This window comes from Mauremys mutica, chromosome 7 (assembly GCF_020497125.1).
Source record: "Mauremys mutica isolate MM-2020 ecotype Southern chromosome 7, ASM2049712v1, whole genome shotgun sequence".
NCBI classification, from domain to species: domain Eukaryota; kingdom Metazoa; phylum Chordata; order Testudines; family Geoemydidae; genus Mauremys; species Mauremys mutica.
In genome coordinates, this window is record NC_059078.1 from 119,367,026 (window position 1) to 119,383,545 (window position 16,520).

General features: G+C 39.8%; 1 protein-coding gene across 4 annotated transcripts in view; it reads left to right on the plus strand.

Annotated features, from left to right (window-relative positions):
* The window catches only part of GPAM (glycerol-3-phosphate acyltransferase, mitochondrial), a 48,273-nt gene extending 39,731 nt beyond the window's left edge, over positions 1-8,542 (plus strand). For all 4 annotated transcript variants that reach the window (XM_045025212.1, XM_045025214.1, XM_045025213.1 and 1 more), the window contains 4 exons: positions 4,513-4,653; positions 5,597-5,786; positions 5,929-5,987; positions 7,862-8,542. In XM_045025212.1, the coding sequence (XP_044881147.1) occupies positions 4,513-4,653; positions 5,597-5,786; positions 5,929-5,987; positions 7,862-7,978 (507 nt within the window). In that variant the 3' untranslated portion in view covers positions 7,979-8,542. The remainder of the gene's footprint in view (positions 1-4,512; positions 4,654-5,596; positions 5,787-5,928; positions 5,988-7,861) is intronic.
* Positions 8,543-16,520: the final 7,978 nt, after the last annotated feature.

Consider the following 16,520-nt stretch of genomic DNA (forward strand, 5'->3'; position numbering starts at 1 on the left):
TAACACAATATTTTTTTGGTAGGTGAGTAAAAAGATTAATGCATCATGTTGCGTTTTTTTCCATGTCAGAATCCTATCACAGCTCCATGACAATTATCAATTATAAAGTAGCGGGAAAAATACAACGGTTAAATATAGTTGGCTGTTTCCTTCTTTTAGTTCTCCTGTTTGAAGGGAAGCTATATCCACATCTGTGCTTTGATGACCCTTGTTCAGCTCCATTCCGTTGCACCTCTTGTGGGTATCCCAAGTTCCCCTTTTAATGTGCAGTTTCATAGATAGAATTCACTTCACCTGTTTTCTGGAGACAGATTTTCCTGGCTCTAAAACTCTCTTGTTTTCTGGATGTGTTACCTACATTTATACATAAAATGTTGGCATATAATCATGTATTACAATGCAGTCTCTACATGAAGCATTTCTTGTCCTCTGAATCCTATTCTTATTTACTTAATGTTCCAGGCTCCAGGAAAAAAAATAGGTGTGTATAATGGCATAAATGTGTGTTTATGTCTTTGCCTCTCAAAGCATGTGTCTTGTTTTAGGGGCTTTCTTATAAACCTATATCGTCCGTCTCCCATCCTGTCATTACCATCAATAACTGGGATAGAAGTGGCTTACAGGTCATATATAATGCTTGTCTGTCTTCTCTTGACTTGATTGTCTTATATCTGATTTCTCAGCGTGTTTTTTTCCATATCTGTTTGCTGTGTAAAACTTTCTTACAGTCATGACACTCATAAGTACCAAGACATGATCTGTCTTGGTTTTTATATTAGGCCCCTCCATTGTGGTATCTGAATGCCAGACAAACAGAACACCATCCTATCCTCTGATACTAAGAAATCAAATGATACTGTTATTTCCTGTTTCTTCTGCACAGGCTTGGATAATTCTGCTATTGCCTTAGCTGAAATTTTAGATACCTTGCTCATTTTCAGGTACTTTCCATGACCAGAACTATTAGGTTGGGTTGTTCTACCTTAGTCCGTTTGCCCATTCAATTCAGACTAACAGGATTATTTCCTAATCTCTCAGATACTCTACAGTTTTCCCAATACAATCTCACCATCACTTTCTGCAAGATTTATTTCAAGTATTGTCTCCAGGCAGTACCACTGCTCATGTCAGTTGTGTGTGTGTATATATACTAATGTTTTCTCTTTTTTTTTTTTTTTTGATGCTGTCTCTCCTATCAGTCCCATTTGCTGCACCTTGCATCCTTCTAACTCATTTCTCTGTATAATCCTGAGGACTATCTAATCTGTTTTTTCCCTGAGACACACAGCAAGTCCATTATACAGTGTGGAGATCTTCTATATACCAGGCGAAAGAGAACAACTAGTGACTTCATGTTTAATACAATTAAGAAGTATACATTATTAGTGGCAAATTGTGGGGAATAATCACCATTTCCCTGTTTACGACAGTTGAGGTATATTGTCTTTTCAAATTTAGCCTCTGAGAAACTTATATCTGTAATCAACAAAAGCCTGTCAGTTGTCTCTGGCTTCTGCATCAACTTGTTTTTATTTTTATTTGTTCCAGTTTATTTCTTTACAGCTGATACCTGTACATTTAGGTCTTTCTGACTGCCATGTTAGTTTGAACATTATTTTGTCATCCTTAGCTTTTCATGGTTCATCTTTTTCCTTTTGACTTCACTGTCCTCTCCTGTTGAACATTATGAGCTGAAACTCTCCTAACACGTCATATCTCTTTAGTTCATTTTTCCTTTATCATTGACTTTGTTACTTGATTTAAAATAAAATCCTCAATTAGAGTAAGATTGGACAGATATTACTTCATTTTCTACAAAGACCCGTCAGTGTCTCTCATGGATGGCATGAAGGTGAACACTTTGTACTCTGTTATACTAGTGTTTTGAATCCTGCCAAGCAGGAATAGGATTAATCTCATTTTAATCACATCTCTCAGCATAAGAATTCTTGTAGAGTCTTAGTCCAGCTGCTTCGCATTCATGAGATCTTGAAGCAATTCTCTACTATGTTTCTTACCCATGTGTGATTGTGAGTCAATGAGACTCAAGTCCCCTTTTACTTTTGAGCATCTACTTGAAATTTCTAGGGCTTCATGCTTCTGAGGACATGTGATAATTTCTAATTTACTCTATTACTACTACAGTGATTTTGTTCATCAGACTAGTAAAGCTGATGTCAGATGTCAATTTGTGTCTGTCCCCTTTTTTAATAATCTTTCCTAGTTAAGGGTGGGTTCGTCTGAGTCAGTCATATTTTACTTCAACTTCTCAGCCATGCTACCTGCCTGATTACTGAACAGAATTGCCACTTGACTTCTTTGTAAGCCCCTTCTTTGAATCTTAACACAGCAATGTTCAGAATCCTAAGCTGTCACATCCTTGATTATTTTCACCAAGATTTGAGGAAGCTTTTGTAATATAAACCCTCTCTCTGGCTGATTATAATCCTTCTGAAGATATATTTTTACCAACAGTTTGTCCTTTTTGGAAAATTTCTCCAAAATGGCTCCTACCTGAATACATTGATCTGTTAGATGGAGCATTTCTGGCACATCTCAGTCTCCATGTGATGATAGTAAATCACTGTCTAAGAAGGTATAATGTATAGAGCCTTGTCGCTTCTCTGTTGCAGGTTAGTTCTTTACGCACCTGCATAGGGAGTGTCAGATTGGTAGAATTCCTTTTTGGTGAGATGGGTTCCTCGGTATACCAGATGAATTCCTCCTACAGATACTTCTACGCTATCTGAACCTGACCATCCCCAGTCTTGCCTTGAAACTCTTTCAGTACTAGTTAACTTGGTCTGACCTTAACGCACTCTCATGCCTTTAATTCATTTTGTAAGACCATAGTCTCCTTCTTAATTATATTGATATTATGCTGATCCCACACAAGCTCCTAAGTATTTGCACAGGTCTTTGTAAAGTGCCAAGTCCAGTGGCAATAATAGACTAAGTGTCATGGTCAAGTTTTGTTGCTTCCTTCTCTCTTTCTAGTCGGAAAAGAAACTGAATATCTTTCCTGTTGTAGGTAGATATTTCCCTGTCTGTGACATACAAGAGTCAACCTCTAACCAAATGCTGCCTAACCCCAATTAAGTAAATTAATGTTTCTACATATGTAGCCAACTCAGTTAAGGGTTCAATATGTTGAAACCTCAGCCACTGCGGTTCATTTCAGCTAAAAAGTGAACTTGGAAAAAAAAAACAACAGGAATATAAAAATAAACCCCCTTATTCAACCAGGATGACCTCCCCAGAGCGGATAAAATACTCATTGGAGAATGGTACATTCCTCTTACTGAAAATGTAAGACATTCAGAGTGATACAGGCCTGGAAACGAGAGCAAGTAGAACATGGAGTTATGCTACAGCACTTCCAGATGAAACCTATGTTGTCAGAAATTATCTAACTGTAAACTTCAGTGTCTTTCTTATGGTAGCTGATTTAGCATATATACAATTTTTGTGTGTGCTTTCTTCGTCATTTTTAGATTTCTAAACATGTCTCTATCCTTTCCCATGGACACATGCATATTGCAAATATTAACAAATTTTACAAGAAAATAAGCCAGAGACAAATTAACTCTCCTAAGCCCTTCATGATGGCAGAATAAGCGCTACCTCATTGACACTCTTGCTAACATATGCTTCTCTCAAAAGTCCTGAGGAAACGTATATTTTGCATCATGTTCTGATAGTCCGACTCAGAGCTTCTTACCGCAAATGGGGAAGTGAGTTTGAGTGAAGGACACTTCTCTGTAAATGCACTGCCAGCAGTCCCCTCCTAAGTTAAACTGAGCGCTGTTAACTAAGGTAGCTCAGCTGATCTGATACTACACTAGGAGAGAAGTGGTATCTCAGGGATTCAGAACAAATCATTTAGAACTTTTTAGATTAAAACCAACTCTTTGAATTTTCAACCAGCACAGAGAGTATGGAGACAAATACAAAAAGCACATGATTACAAGAGGTAAGTAGCATTTAACAAACCTGCTGCTGAATTCTGTACTACCTTGAAATTTTCAATTGGTCTTCAAGTATAACAGCACGTAAAGCGAATTGAGTAATCCATCCTAGAGTTGATAAAGTTATAGATCACTGTAGTGAAATCCACATCCAAAATATAAAGTCCTACCTCCTAGTGAAACACAGGTGAAGAAAATGTTCTCTTGACCTCTTCTGCCTCCTGAAGTTCCGGTCCTGAGTGAGGATCCAGCAAGACTCCCCAACTTCAGCCCCTCTCTTTCATGTGATGGGAAAACATCAAGGGAGAAGAAACAACTTTTACCAATGCTTCTGATTTGTTTCTGTCCACTTACTTCAGCCTTGTGTGGATTGGGTCTTGGCCAGCTCATCCTCATTGTGAGCCCCAGTGTGTTAAGTACTGGTAAATCACTAAACTGTGTTATCAGGTCACCTGATATTAAAATATAGTGCTGGTTGTCACCTGGATTTGTTTCTCTGAATAGTTACCTTCTCTCTTCTCCCCCTCCCCTTTTCTGATTTAAGCAAGATGATCAGGAGGATGTTAGCCCTAGCCTTACAGAGCAGCAGTGGAGTAAAAAGCTTCCTGAACCCTTGTCTTGGAGAAGTGATGAGGAGGATGAAGACAGTGACTTTGGAGAAGAACAGAGGGATTGCTACCTGAAGGTACTGTATACAAGGCTAACAGTAATAGTCAGGCCTATTATGTTAAAGTTAAGTAAATCTTAGTTTACAAGTTCAGTTGGGGAAAATAATAAGATTTCTTTTTCTGATCATTCCCAGCATTAAAGTCGGCAATAGTCTGCTACAATCAGTAAATCATCCTTTTTTTCCCCCCTGAAAAAGACCAGCTCTGTGAGGAAACTTCAAATAGTCTGCTGGCAAAGTCTACATAACTGGGGTGGAATGGCCATTATGGTGAAAACTACTACAGGCTTTAGTATCCTACAGGGTCCTAAAGTTTGTACTGTATTATTAATAACACAGTGTACCAAAGGTGGGCATATACTGCTAGTGCATATTTTTCTGAGTCAAATGTGGTGTATTGTTCTTTGTGTACAGTGTTTTTGTGCATGTGTGTACATTTTTAATTTGTGACCCAAGACATGCCAGAAGATACGATTTCTTGATACAAAAAGCTACTACATAGTCCCCTTCTGTGGTCAGCCTATAGTTTCCTTGCTAGAAGTTCAATTATATTGTTTCTTCTTGGAAAGCAAATTGCCAGTTTTGTCCTTGGTTTGTTTGCTTGTTTTTATAGTGGTGACACTTGTTTTGGGTTTTGGAAACTGATGCTCATCTCTGTGAAAGAATGAACTGCGATTGTGCTACTTATTGCAAAGCAACATGACCTTTTAAAGTGGTGAAAACAGATGCTACGCTGTTAATGTCCTGGGGAAAAACTAGTGAAAGTGGGATTTGTAGAGCAGTTTTTCATACGTCAGACCACTTTTGGCTTTGCTATAATAACGCACTGTTGTAATTCGTGCCCCTCCTCCTGTTCTCCCGAGTGATTGTCTTTATCCAGTGTTTTGGCTTTTACTGTGTAGCTGGCCGTCTTTCACTTCTGCAAGCTTCATTCACTCTCATTTCTGCTGCTCTAACTTAGGTGAACCAATCCCAAGAACACCAGCAGTACATCACCTTCCTGCAAAGGTTACTGGGGCCTTTACTCGAAGCCTACAGCTCAGCTGCCATCTTTATGCACAACTTCAGTGGTCCTGTGTCAGAAACCGAATACCTTCATAAGTTACACAAGTACCTAATAACCAGGACAGAAAAGAGTGTTGCAGTGTATGGTACGTCAAGCAGTGTGGCTCTGGATAAAACAGAGCCAATATTTCAGTTACTGATGCAGAACTCTCATTTTTCCAAGTACCAGTGTTTTATATTTGACCTGAAATGCGTGTTTATTTATTTCCCTCTCCCCACCCCCAACAGCTGAGAGTGCCACCTATTGTCTTGTGAAAAATGCAGTGAAGGTCTTTAAGGATATTGGGGTAAGTGTTTTGTAATCAAAGGTTTCTCCTCTTCAGTTGAAACTGTTGGGGCCCTTTTAATGTGAGTGACTCAAAGGCAAACTTTGGGTAGTGCATGAGTGCTGTGCAATATCAGCCTTTGCTAATGTTTTTCAAGAAAATGCTTCTGCATATGTCTTCCTCTTGTGCTTTGTAAGTGTTTACCTGTCTTTTGACGTTTAGGGCTGCAGAGGAAGTGTAAGTTGCACTTCTGCTTTTGTACTTTCTACTGCTAAGAGAAATTGACTAGTATGGCAGGATGCCAGCCCTTTCTCTCTGTATAGGTAGAGTACTTCTGTATTGGACTGTGTTGATACCACTCCTCAGTGTGCTCAGGGGGAAGGATGGAAGGCAATCTGTCTATTTGTATGTCTATTTACTGACATACATAGCACAATAGTAATTAAGCACTTCCCCATGGTATTAAAAACGTACAGAAATATTAGCCATCAGATTTTGGATCATTATTTTCCATCACTTTCCAAGCCCTCCAGCAGATTTTTCCTGCACTAACAGCCATAAAATTAACATTCCATCCAAATCCTGAATGCACAGAAAGACAATGCCAGATGCCGACTCTCCAGGACTGTCACAGTGACTGAGAGAGCTCTTCTGCCATTCCTAAATAACTGTATTCAAGACAGCAGTAGCAGCAGTGTCCCAGTGAACCTGAAATGTCAGGAGATACCATGAAGATAGAGATGCTCCCTGACATAACTGGATGAAGCTGGAGTTTCCATACTATCACTAGCACCTTGATAGTTTTGGTTTTTTTAATTGTACCCCTCAATTTTTTTAAAGCTGTATGACATTAAGATCATACTGAATATTGCCTTTTTATGTTGAAAGGTACAAAACAAAGAATATTTCTGGATAGAGGTTACTGAATGCCTCTCAGTTCTTTGGCCATGACTTCCTAAGTACTAAGCTGGCTATTAGAATGAAGGAAAATTTCTACAGTTTGTTAAATGCCCTTTGGGATGCTGCCTTATGAATGCATTTATCAAATGCAGCATATTTATTCTAATATGCCGTGCTGCTAGGGTAGTGGAACTAGCTGACATCTGTTACTTGCATCTGCTCATAATATTTAATTCTGATTTTTGTTTTTGAAACTAAATATGGCACAGTTTGAGGGGTTTTTTCTTTAATCACATTGTTTCCTGTTATTTGTCTGATTATCATACACGGCATACTTTTTAATACATATGATGTATGCAGATGGATACAAGTAGTTCTGTTGTGTTAACTAAAAGCTGACCATTTGCTCTTGAATCATCTCATCCTTTTGAATACTTCTGTTTCCATTAACAAATGTTAATGTTTCTGCACTTAAGAATAAGCCTGTAAAGAATCTCCCCACAAAAGATTGGTCTTTTCAGACCTCTCTTCCAAATTATAGCTTGTATCTCTGGAATAATCACTCTTTCCTCCTCCATGCTACTTAAAATCCCAACAATACCTGGATTCTTAAGATATCTAAAAGGAGTGTCATCCATGATGGTGCTAGAAAGAAAGAAAAATCTTTGCAGTTGGTTCTAGTAAACAGTCATTTGTTCTTTATCGCATGCATGAAATCACAGCAAACAGAATTCTCTTAAGGGTTTGCATGGAATAATATCCTTATGGTGTATGATGTACTAGAGTGAAGAAGGGATTCTAGAGATGACTGACTAGCCTTTTGACTTCCACCTGTTATAACTTTCAGCAACCGCATGATTTCAATGCTTGAATGTTTATTGTAGGCCCAAGGTCTTAATTAGAATAGATCATCAACTGCTGTACATTATTCATTACAAATAAGTGACTCTGCTTGAAGATGTTAATGAAGATCATGTCTTCATCCTTCCCTTTAGGTTTTCAAGGAGACAAAACAAAAGAGAGAGACTTTTTTGGAACTGAGCAGTACTTTCCTACCTCAGCGCAACCGGCAAAAACTACTGGAATTCATCCTGAGCTTCATTGTACTGTAGACCACGTTTAGTACCTTTTGCCAGGGAGACGAAGACAGGTTCTGAGATTTGTGTCAATGCCTGAAGGCATTTGCTAGTCCTTCAGAGTATAAGGCCTTATCTGACTTGAACCACTGGAAGACAGTGCCTTCTTATGTATGCATTTATGGATTTCTGATGGTCTCAATCCTGTGAAAATACAGCAGGTGACACTGTGGATGCAAACGATCAGTCATGTTTGCAGTAAAAAAAAAAATTTAAAAAAAAATTAAAACTAGATTTAAAATGAAAACTGACATTTTATCAGTGTTACATTTTACATAATTACTTTTAAAGACTAATGACTGTGACAGGTGCACAAATGCAGATAGCTAGCCCTGAGATCTTGAATTTAGTGGAAATACTGCTTATGACAAAAAAAAAAAAGTAAAGTGAAAGCTGTTACTTCAGACAGGAAGGGGATGACAAATTTTCTGGTTTATTGTTTAAAATAAATGGTTTATAAAGATATGCATGGACAATGCATACTTTATGGGAAAAGCCATAGTTTTTCATAATTGTTAGCATCTAGAATAAATGCCAAAATCTTAATGAGAATAACAATCAATTGCGTAGCTAACTAGTGCTATCGGGACTGGTAAATTGCACTAAACGCTATTGTCACGGTAGAATGTGATAGCACAATTTTATTTGGGCTTTCTGTCCCTTATCCTTCCTAGAAATAGGGAATTAATTTGCCTAAAACATGAATGTATTCTAACCACTTAAATTTTGTATATAATAAAAAAAAGTTGTTTAGTTAATACAGTGACAGTCTTTTTGTTTTAAAAAGAGAATTTAAGGATAGCTGGCAAACCAGAAGGTTTTTTTCCCCAGTGCTGTTACCTGTTGGTAGGCATTTATTTTGTGAAGTTACTTTAATTTTGGCTCTAAAATTTTCAGCAATAACACGGCAGTCTTGTGGAACTGAACTCTCTAATCCCTTTTAAACTGAAGAAAAGTATGTTCCCATTCTGTTTTCTGTTGCTGAGTTACAAAGTCAGCAGTTTTAAATTGCTTTGACCTCTGGAAACAGAAAAATGTGGTAATGTTTCATCTTTGGTTTTGTTCCAATTGGGAACTTTAAATTAATATTGGGGGTTCTAGCTTAAAAAAAAAAATAGGGCCCTGATCTTTCACTGTTATCCTTGGGATTGGTCCTCTGTGCCCATGTGGGGCCCCGTGGACTTCACTTTGACTCCCCAGGGGTGCAGATCGGACTGCAGGCCCTAATTCTGCAGTGCAGTCTCACTCAGCTGATACTAGCTGAAGCAATAAATCTATGGGATGTGGAGCTGGTTTGTTGGTGAAATGTGTGTTCTCTTTTGGATTGCCTTTTTCTTTTTCCCCCCACGTGAGAAATCAAACATTTCAATCAGTGTAGTGTTTCATTTAACTCCTCCATCCTGCCCTCACAGGTAAAACAAGCACTATAGTTACAAAATCTGTGGTTTAATTTAATCATCTGTAATAATGGGAAAAGCTCACTTGAATGACAAAGGCATTGCACAGTCACTCCAGCATAGAACTGCTGCATGCAGTTTGAATCCACTTTAGGAATAACTTGTTTTTACTGCACATTTGTTAATTAAAAAGTTCTATAAATCTACTGATTAAATGCTATTAATATTGAAAATTTCAGAGTATAGTTTTAGTATTATCGCTTCTCTTTTGTGAGAGGAACTATTATGCATGTTTTCTGTCACTAAGCAGGTTCTTTAAAACATTTTACAAGAAGAAATTCTGAACCAAAGTTGCATTGATTTAGAGATAAAAGCTGACCATAAAATTGCTTTTGTTTTTATGTACGTCTGCTTTGTTCGTCAGGATAGTGGCTGAAATATACGCCTTCCTAGGAAAATCGACCAGCTGTTTATAGTACAGGTTTATCTCACCCTAGTTAATATGCACTATTTGTTAACCAGATATAGTCTCTGCTTAGCAGTTAAGATTGCTGTTGGCTTCCATTTAAGGTCAAACAGATGAGGTGCTTGTAAATAAATAACTTCTCACAGTTCACTGAACTTCAGTAAATCTGAAGTGTATACTATACTGAAGACTGTGTGCTAACTAAATGGGTGTGGAGGGGGAAGCAATATGAAGCAGTTGAAACTTGGCTAATTTTAATGAAAATGTTCTGCCTAATTTAGATAGATATGGGGTGTAGGGACCAGTGTGTCTGTAACTGCTAGGTGTCACAATTAAAGATGATTTCTGGATTCGATTATTAAAATTCCACTTTGTATAAAGTGGTGAGTGGGTGAGATAACATGCCTGTGAGAACAGTAATACCTACAGTAAACAGAGGGGGAATGTGCTTTTAAAAACCTGCAATTTGAAAACCTCAGCATATGGGGAAATGATGTATTATGAATGTGCTGACACAGGAAGTTTTTGCTTTCTGCAGTGGATGTGTGTATATGTTTGTCTATAGGCATGTGTAGTTAGGGCATGCACTGGTTATGCTTTTCCCTGAAGATAATTCATAGATTAAAAACTTGACTGTCCGTAACACTACAGAATTTTTACACTGGATATGGGCCTCTAGAGTCTTTAAGCTCTCCAGCCTCCTTGGCTGATATATAGAAAGGATTCTGAGTTCATAATTTTTTATCAATATAAATAAGCATTTGGACCTGAAATGCTACAATACTTTGAAGACTTACTCACACAAATCACCTTACTCACATGAGCATAGTTACTCAGGCGCTTAAGTCTTTGCAGGATAAGGGTCTATCAACGAAGTATAAACATGATAACAAATCTTTCCACATAATGTCCTGTGAACTTTATTTGTTGGTTGAAGTGTAGAGCTTCCCCCTCCTATCCCCTCCCCCCTTTTTTTTTTCAGGGTCTGTATGTTTGTTAGCATATTTAATCTCTACCAATGACTGCATATTAAGCATATATCTCTTGTCTTTGATAGTATGTAAAAGCAGCAAAGAGTCCTGTGGCACCTTATAGACTAACAGACGCAGTGGAGCATGAGCTTTCGTCGACGAAGTGGGCATTCACCCACGAAAGCTCACGCTCCAATACGTCTGTTAGTCTATAAGGTGCCACAGGACTCACTGCTGCTTTTACAGATCCAGACTAACATGGCTACCCCTCTGATATTTGATAGTATGGGCATTATTCTAATATCTTTAGCTCAAAAGTGCATTTGAGCATTAACTAACTGCCCGCTTTGTAAAGGAGTATCAGAATCATACTATTTAAAACAAAAATGATCTTGCAAGATGCTATGCAGTGTCAGTCCCGGGATATTAGAGAGGTAAATTGGGTGAGGTAATATCTTTTACTGGACCAAATTCTGTTGGTGTAGTATAGATGCTACAGATCATTGTCTTAATAAATACACTAGATTTATGGTTTATTACAACAATCCGTAACCCAATAATTCCCTCCCCCCTTTTGTCTTATGACTAGAGGTGTTAACTGGCCACTTCACCTTGAATGATCTCTTAGATTAGCACAAGCAGTTAGCACATATTGTATCTGTTCAATCTTGTATTTAGCTGTGACATTGAGTACATTTCCCAGACTGAAGAAGAGCTCTGTGTAACTCGAAAGCTTGTGTCTCTGACCAACAGAAGTTGGTCCAGTAAAAGAGATTACCTCACCCACCTTGTTTCTCTTGTAAGGCGCTGTAAAATATAGCTACTGTGTGTCTGTATTTGTGAGTCCTTCCTATACTACTTTGAAACTAACACATTTCTTTGCCTGTTACATGTAACACTGTATCTGTCGTAAGAAGCACAGAGACGTACTGTAGTTTTATTTTAATAAATGAATTAAAGTGCTTTTTGTGCTAGCATGACACTGAACAACTTTTTGTAGATTTAAAAAAGTGGTAAAATAAACAATTCTCTCTCTATATAACTTCTTTCCCCACCAAATATTTTCTTAAGTTAAACATATGGAAGTCTGCTTTTATAAGTATTGTGAGTTAATGGAAACGAATGAATTTAGCACTTTGGATGGGGGACTAGGGAGATTCCTAATATAAATTACTAATCCTCATCTTGGGCATTGATTATTCCCTAACTGCCTACTGCAGGATTTCTTCCTCTGAAACAGCAGGCACTAGCAATCATCAGAATGGGGTATTAGGCTAGAAGACCAATGTCTGTTCTAGTGTAACCATTCCTATATTTGTATGATGAGGAGAATAATGTAGGATGGTACAAGGAATAATGAGAAACCAATAAGAAAAGATGCATTTAAGCTGAGAGCATCAAGAAAAATCTCTTCTTTGGATTAATTTTCCAAAGAAAATGGAGTGAGTCTTATCACTTGAGATATGTAAAACTAGGCTGGACCAAAGCACTGTGTTCTGTTGGGAGCAACCCCATGTTGGCAGAGAGATGGACTAAATGACCCTTTACACAAATTCCATGAATAATTTGTATGATCAAATGTTGAGGCACTGTGCAATAGACCCAACAGCCATTCTGTTACTCTTGCATGGGCCTTGTGGACTGAGGAGTTTTATGGTCAGCCTGTTTTCATCTGAGTGGTGGGCTTATGCCCACACATTTTGTCATACCCAGAAATACGGCTAAGAGTTTGTCATGGTTATTTTTAGTAAAAGTCACAGGCGATAAACAAAAATTCACAGAAGCTGTGACCTGTCCGTGACTTTTGCTGCTGCAGCTCCATGGTTTCTTCTGCCACCATGATAGCTGGGAGCTGTGGGGTCTGTCCCCCCCACGAGGCTGTCACCCTTTGCTGGAACCCTGAGGAGGCTGTCGCCTGTCACTGGAACCCTGCAGGGGGAACCCCTGCCAAGGCCCCATTGGCTGCCAGCTCCAGTCCCGAGGCCCCGGTGCGGAAGCTGGGGGGGCTGTCTCTGAAAGTCACAGATTCCATGACCTCCAGGACCTAGATGTAGCCTTACCCATAAATAATCTATGTTTAAACATCAGAGCCATCTGATATACACGCAGTTCACCTGGGGTTTTTGCTGTAAATGTATTTACATCATACTATGTTGAAGGTAGCCAGTTGCTCTGTAGGGATGGATGAAGTGGCTTAAAATAAGAATAAAACTTTTACCTAAAGCTAGTTCAACCCTTTTTTTTTTTTTTTTGGTCCATGACCTTTAAAAGTCAATCATCCCATGACCCACCATTTTCTACCAAGGATTGTGGAATGTGGGTAAGAACAGGAGACCTCAGGTTGGGGTTGGGACTCATGCTGCAGCAGTGGGAGAAGGGTTGATGGTTGCTAAGTTAGATCATAGATGAGGGGGCCTCTTTCTTCTATAGCGGGGGTGTGTACAGGAGCTGAATGGTCTCAGGCTGCAGGGTTGGCTACGCATCCTCTTGAGTTGCTGCTGCATATTGTGTCCCAGAACAGAGTGCTTCCATTTTGTCTCTTTCTCCCCTGTGCACAAAGGCTCTGTTTCACACTTCTGTTGCTCCCTTTTGGAGGCTGTAAGTTCTGCTTGCTTGGCCAAAACTGGCCACTGCACTTCTACACAGGTTGAGTCTGTTGCTTTCCCCTGCCACACTCCAAACTGGTCTGAGAGTATGTCTACATAATGAAAGTTCTGCATGGGCTAGCTTACTCAAACTGGCTTGAATCTAGCTAATGCAGATACCAATAGCAGTGAAGACACAGCAGCACAGATAGTATAAGCTTGGTGTGGACCCTGGATATGTACTCAGCTTGCTAGCCTGCCCTGAAGCGCTCATGGCCCTGTTTTTATTGCTATTGTTACCGACCTTAGCTGGATTCAAGCTAGCTTGGGTAAGCTAGCCAAGGTAGACATCACTTTTGTGTTTAGACTCACAGTTCTGATCCTACTGATCAGCCTTTTATATAGGGATAATTGCAAACTGTTTTACAAACTAATATTTTATGTTGTGTTTTAAGGTAATACTGCCAGCACCCTGCCAATACATGAATAAGCCTGAATAGGACTTTAATGTAATATACTTACCTAGCAGATTTTTACCCAAAGGGTGTTTGTTTCACTCCGAGTGCAAAACAATTGAACTTTTATCCACACCTGATTTTGTAAGAGGCCTCTAGGTACACATTCACATGCAGGCGAGGTGCAGAAGAAATTAATTGGGAACAGTAGGCTTAGGTGGGAAACTAAAATGCAATTATTGTTAATGGCTTGTATAAAACATAATGTTTATCGGTAATAACCTTATATAGAGGTTATTCTCTGTTTAAATGTCTTGCATCTTCTCAATCTTTTAAAACCCAAGATGTTGGATTAAACCCTTTATCTCTGAATTAAGCAAAAATTCAGTTTTGCTTGTAATAAAATCTTGTCATGCTGATTTAAAAGGATCTTTTGATTTGAGTCCTGTGGTGTTCTCTGGTATACAAAACCTTGTTTCAGTAGCCCTTGGCTTTTAAGAGGTTAAAGATCCCTATCTCACTCATTGACCTGAATGATACTTAGAGAGGACTTTTCTTCAAATTGCTTTACAAACATTAATTAGGCCTCTCACTTGCTAGGCAAACTACTATTCCTATTTCAGGGATGGGGCAGCTCACCAGAAAAGACATGTAACTTCCCCAAGAAGAGAGAAATTTCTGTCTTGAGAATAATCCTCTCCCTTGCATGAATTAGTAGGTGACATTCTGTGGCCTCCATTATGCAGGCGGTTGAACTAGATGGTCAGCTAAGTCCCTTTTTCCTGAAAGTTACAGAAAGAAAAGCAGAGTGTAGATAACCATACAATGCATGATTTCAAGCAAATGCTAATGGTATAATTGCTACAAGTAGTTTGCATAAATAATTATAGCACTTATACTGATAGCATATTTTTATCAAATGCATTAAAAAGCAGTAGCATTTTGCAGCTGGGGCTACCTGCCAAGGTTAGTGATGGCTAGCTCAGTGCCTTACCCTTTTTCATATGATCTCTGTAGTGGGGTGGTCACCCGCTCTGGCCCTGAAGGGGTTAAATCAGCCCAGGGAAGGGGCTGAGGCTGTGAGAGGGCTGCTGGGGTAGGTGGCAAGCCTGGGCTGAAAGGGGAAACAGCCACAGCTGAGGCCATGCCCCAATCAGGGCCCAGCTGGCCCTTATAAAAGGGCTGTGGGCCAGGGGCTCAGAGAGAGTCTCTCTCTCTCTAGCTTGCTGAGAGAAGAGGGCCTGGCTGCTGGGAGCTGAGCAGGGTACCTGAGAGGAGCAGGGCTGGGGAAAGGCCAGGGGAGCTGGGGAGCTCCAGCCTGGAAACTCCCCAGGCTGCAGGCCTTGCTAAAGGCTGGAAAGGTACTGGGGGTGCAGAGGGGCAGCCCAAGGGTAGGCACAGGCAGCAGGTCCAACCCCTCCCCTGCCTGTGATGAGTGGCTTTTACACTGCGGTCTGCCCCGGTGAGTGGGGGCTAGATGATGACTGGAAGTAGCCCAAGACTGGTGAGGTGAGGTGAGGGTTGGGGGTTCCCCTGGGAGGTGAGACCCAGAGAGCTGGAGGGGTACTGCCAAGGGGCAGCACCCAAGGGAAAGGGGCACCGGGGTCCGCGAGGGACACGGGGCCAGTGACAGGTGAGACTTGGGCCTGCAGAAGCTGCTCCAAAGGCTGGAGAGCTAATTCCCTGGATGACCAGCAGGAGGCGCCACAGGGTGAGTCGTCACCCCGTTACAGTCTCCTATGTGACATAGGAGCGAAGAGCAATAACTCAGATGATTTTGCTACTTGGGTGTCAGATTCCGTAAGAAAAGTAGCTGAGTGTCCAGATATTTGATCACTTTCTTCATGTGTTCTCCATCACCTGGTACCCAGAGTGGGACTAGGAAGGTTATACAATTGGGCTGCAATGATAAGCCTGCTGGTGAGCAGTATAAAGTACATGGAAAGGTTCACCTTTCTGCAAGGATGCTCATTGGCTACATGCAGTAAAGCAATATACAGATGGATTTGTATGAGAGAGCCTAGGAGGGTCAGGCTGCTTTGGCTGTTTGTTCCAAGGAGATCTGAACTGAACAGCCCTATCATATATTGAAAGGTGCCAACTGGATCATAAAATCTGTAGCATTGATTTCCATTTTATGTAGTTTTTATAAGACAAGTTCTTTGCTATTCCATATTAAGATGCTTGATAAAGTAGTTTATTATTTGTACAGAGGTAGCACCTAGAGGCCAGGGCTCCCTTATTCTAGGCACTGTACAAAACCATGACAGAGACAGTCCTTTACCCAAAGACCTTGCAATCTGTCTGTCCCTATACATAAAATTTGTCAATCTGCAGTATTTCCAAATTGCCAATGAGGGCTTTTTTTTTTTTTTAACACAAGATGAACTTTTTTGCAAGTCTGCCATTGTTTTCATGATTGTTTTGTCTCAAGACTTCAGCCTCTTTGTTTGGGCACCCAGGTGTCATTATTTATAAGAAAATCACAAAGTTGCAATTGTGCTACTTCAGCATCCTACATTTTGTTTCCTATGTTCAAGCTGGATCCACACCCACTTAGCCAGGAATTCATATGAACCGCATGGAGGCCAAAGGTATCCCAATTCTCAAACTAGGAAATATATCCACCTGCAGGAAATAAAGA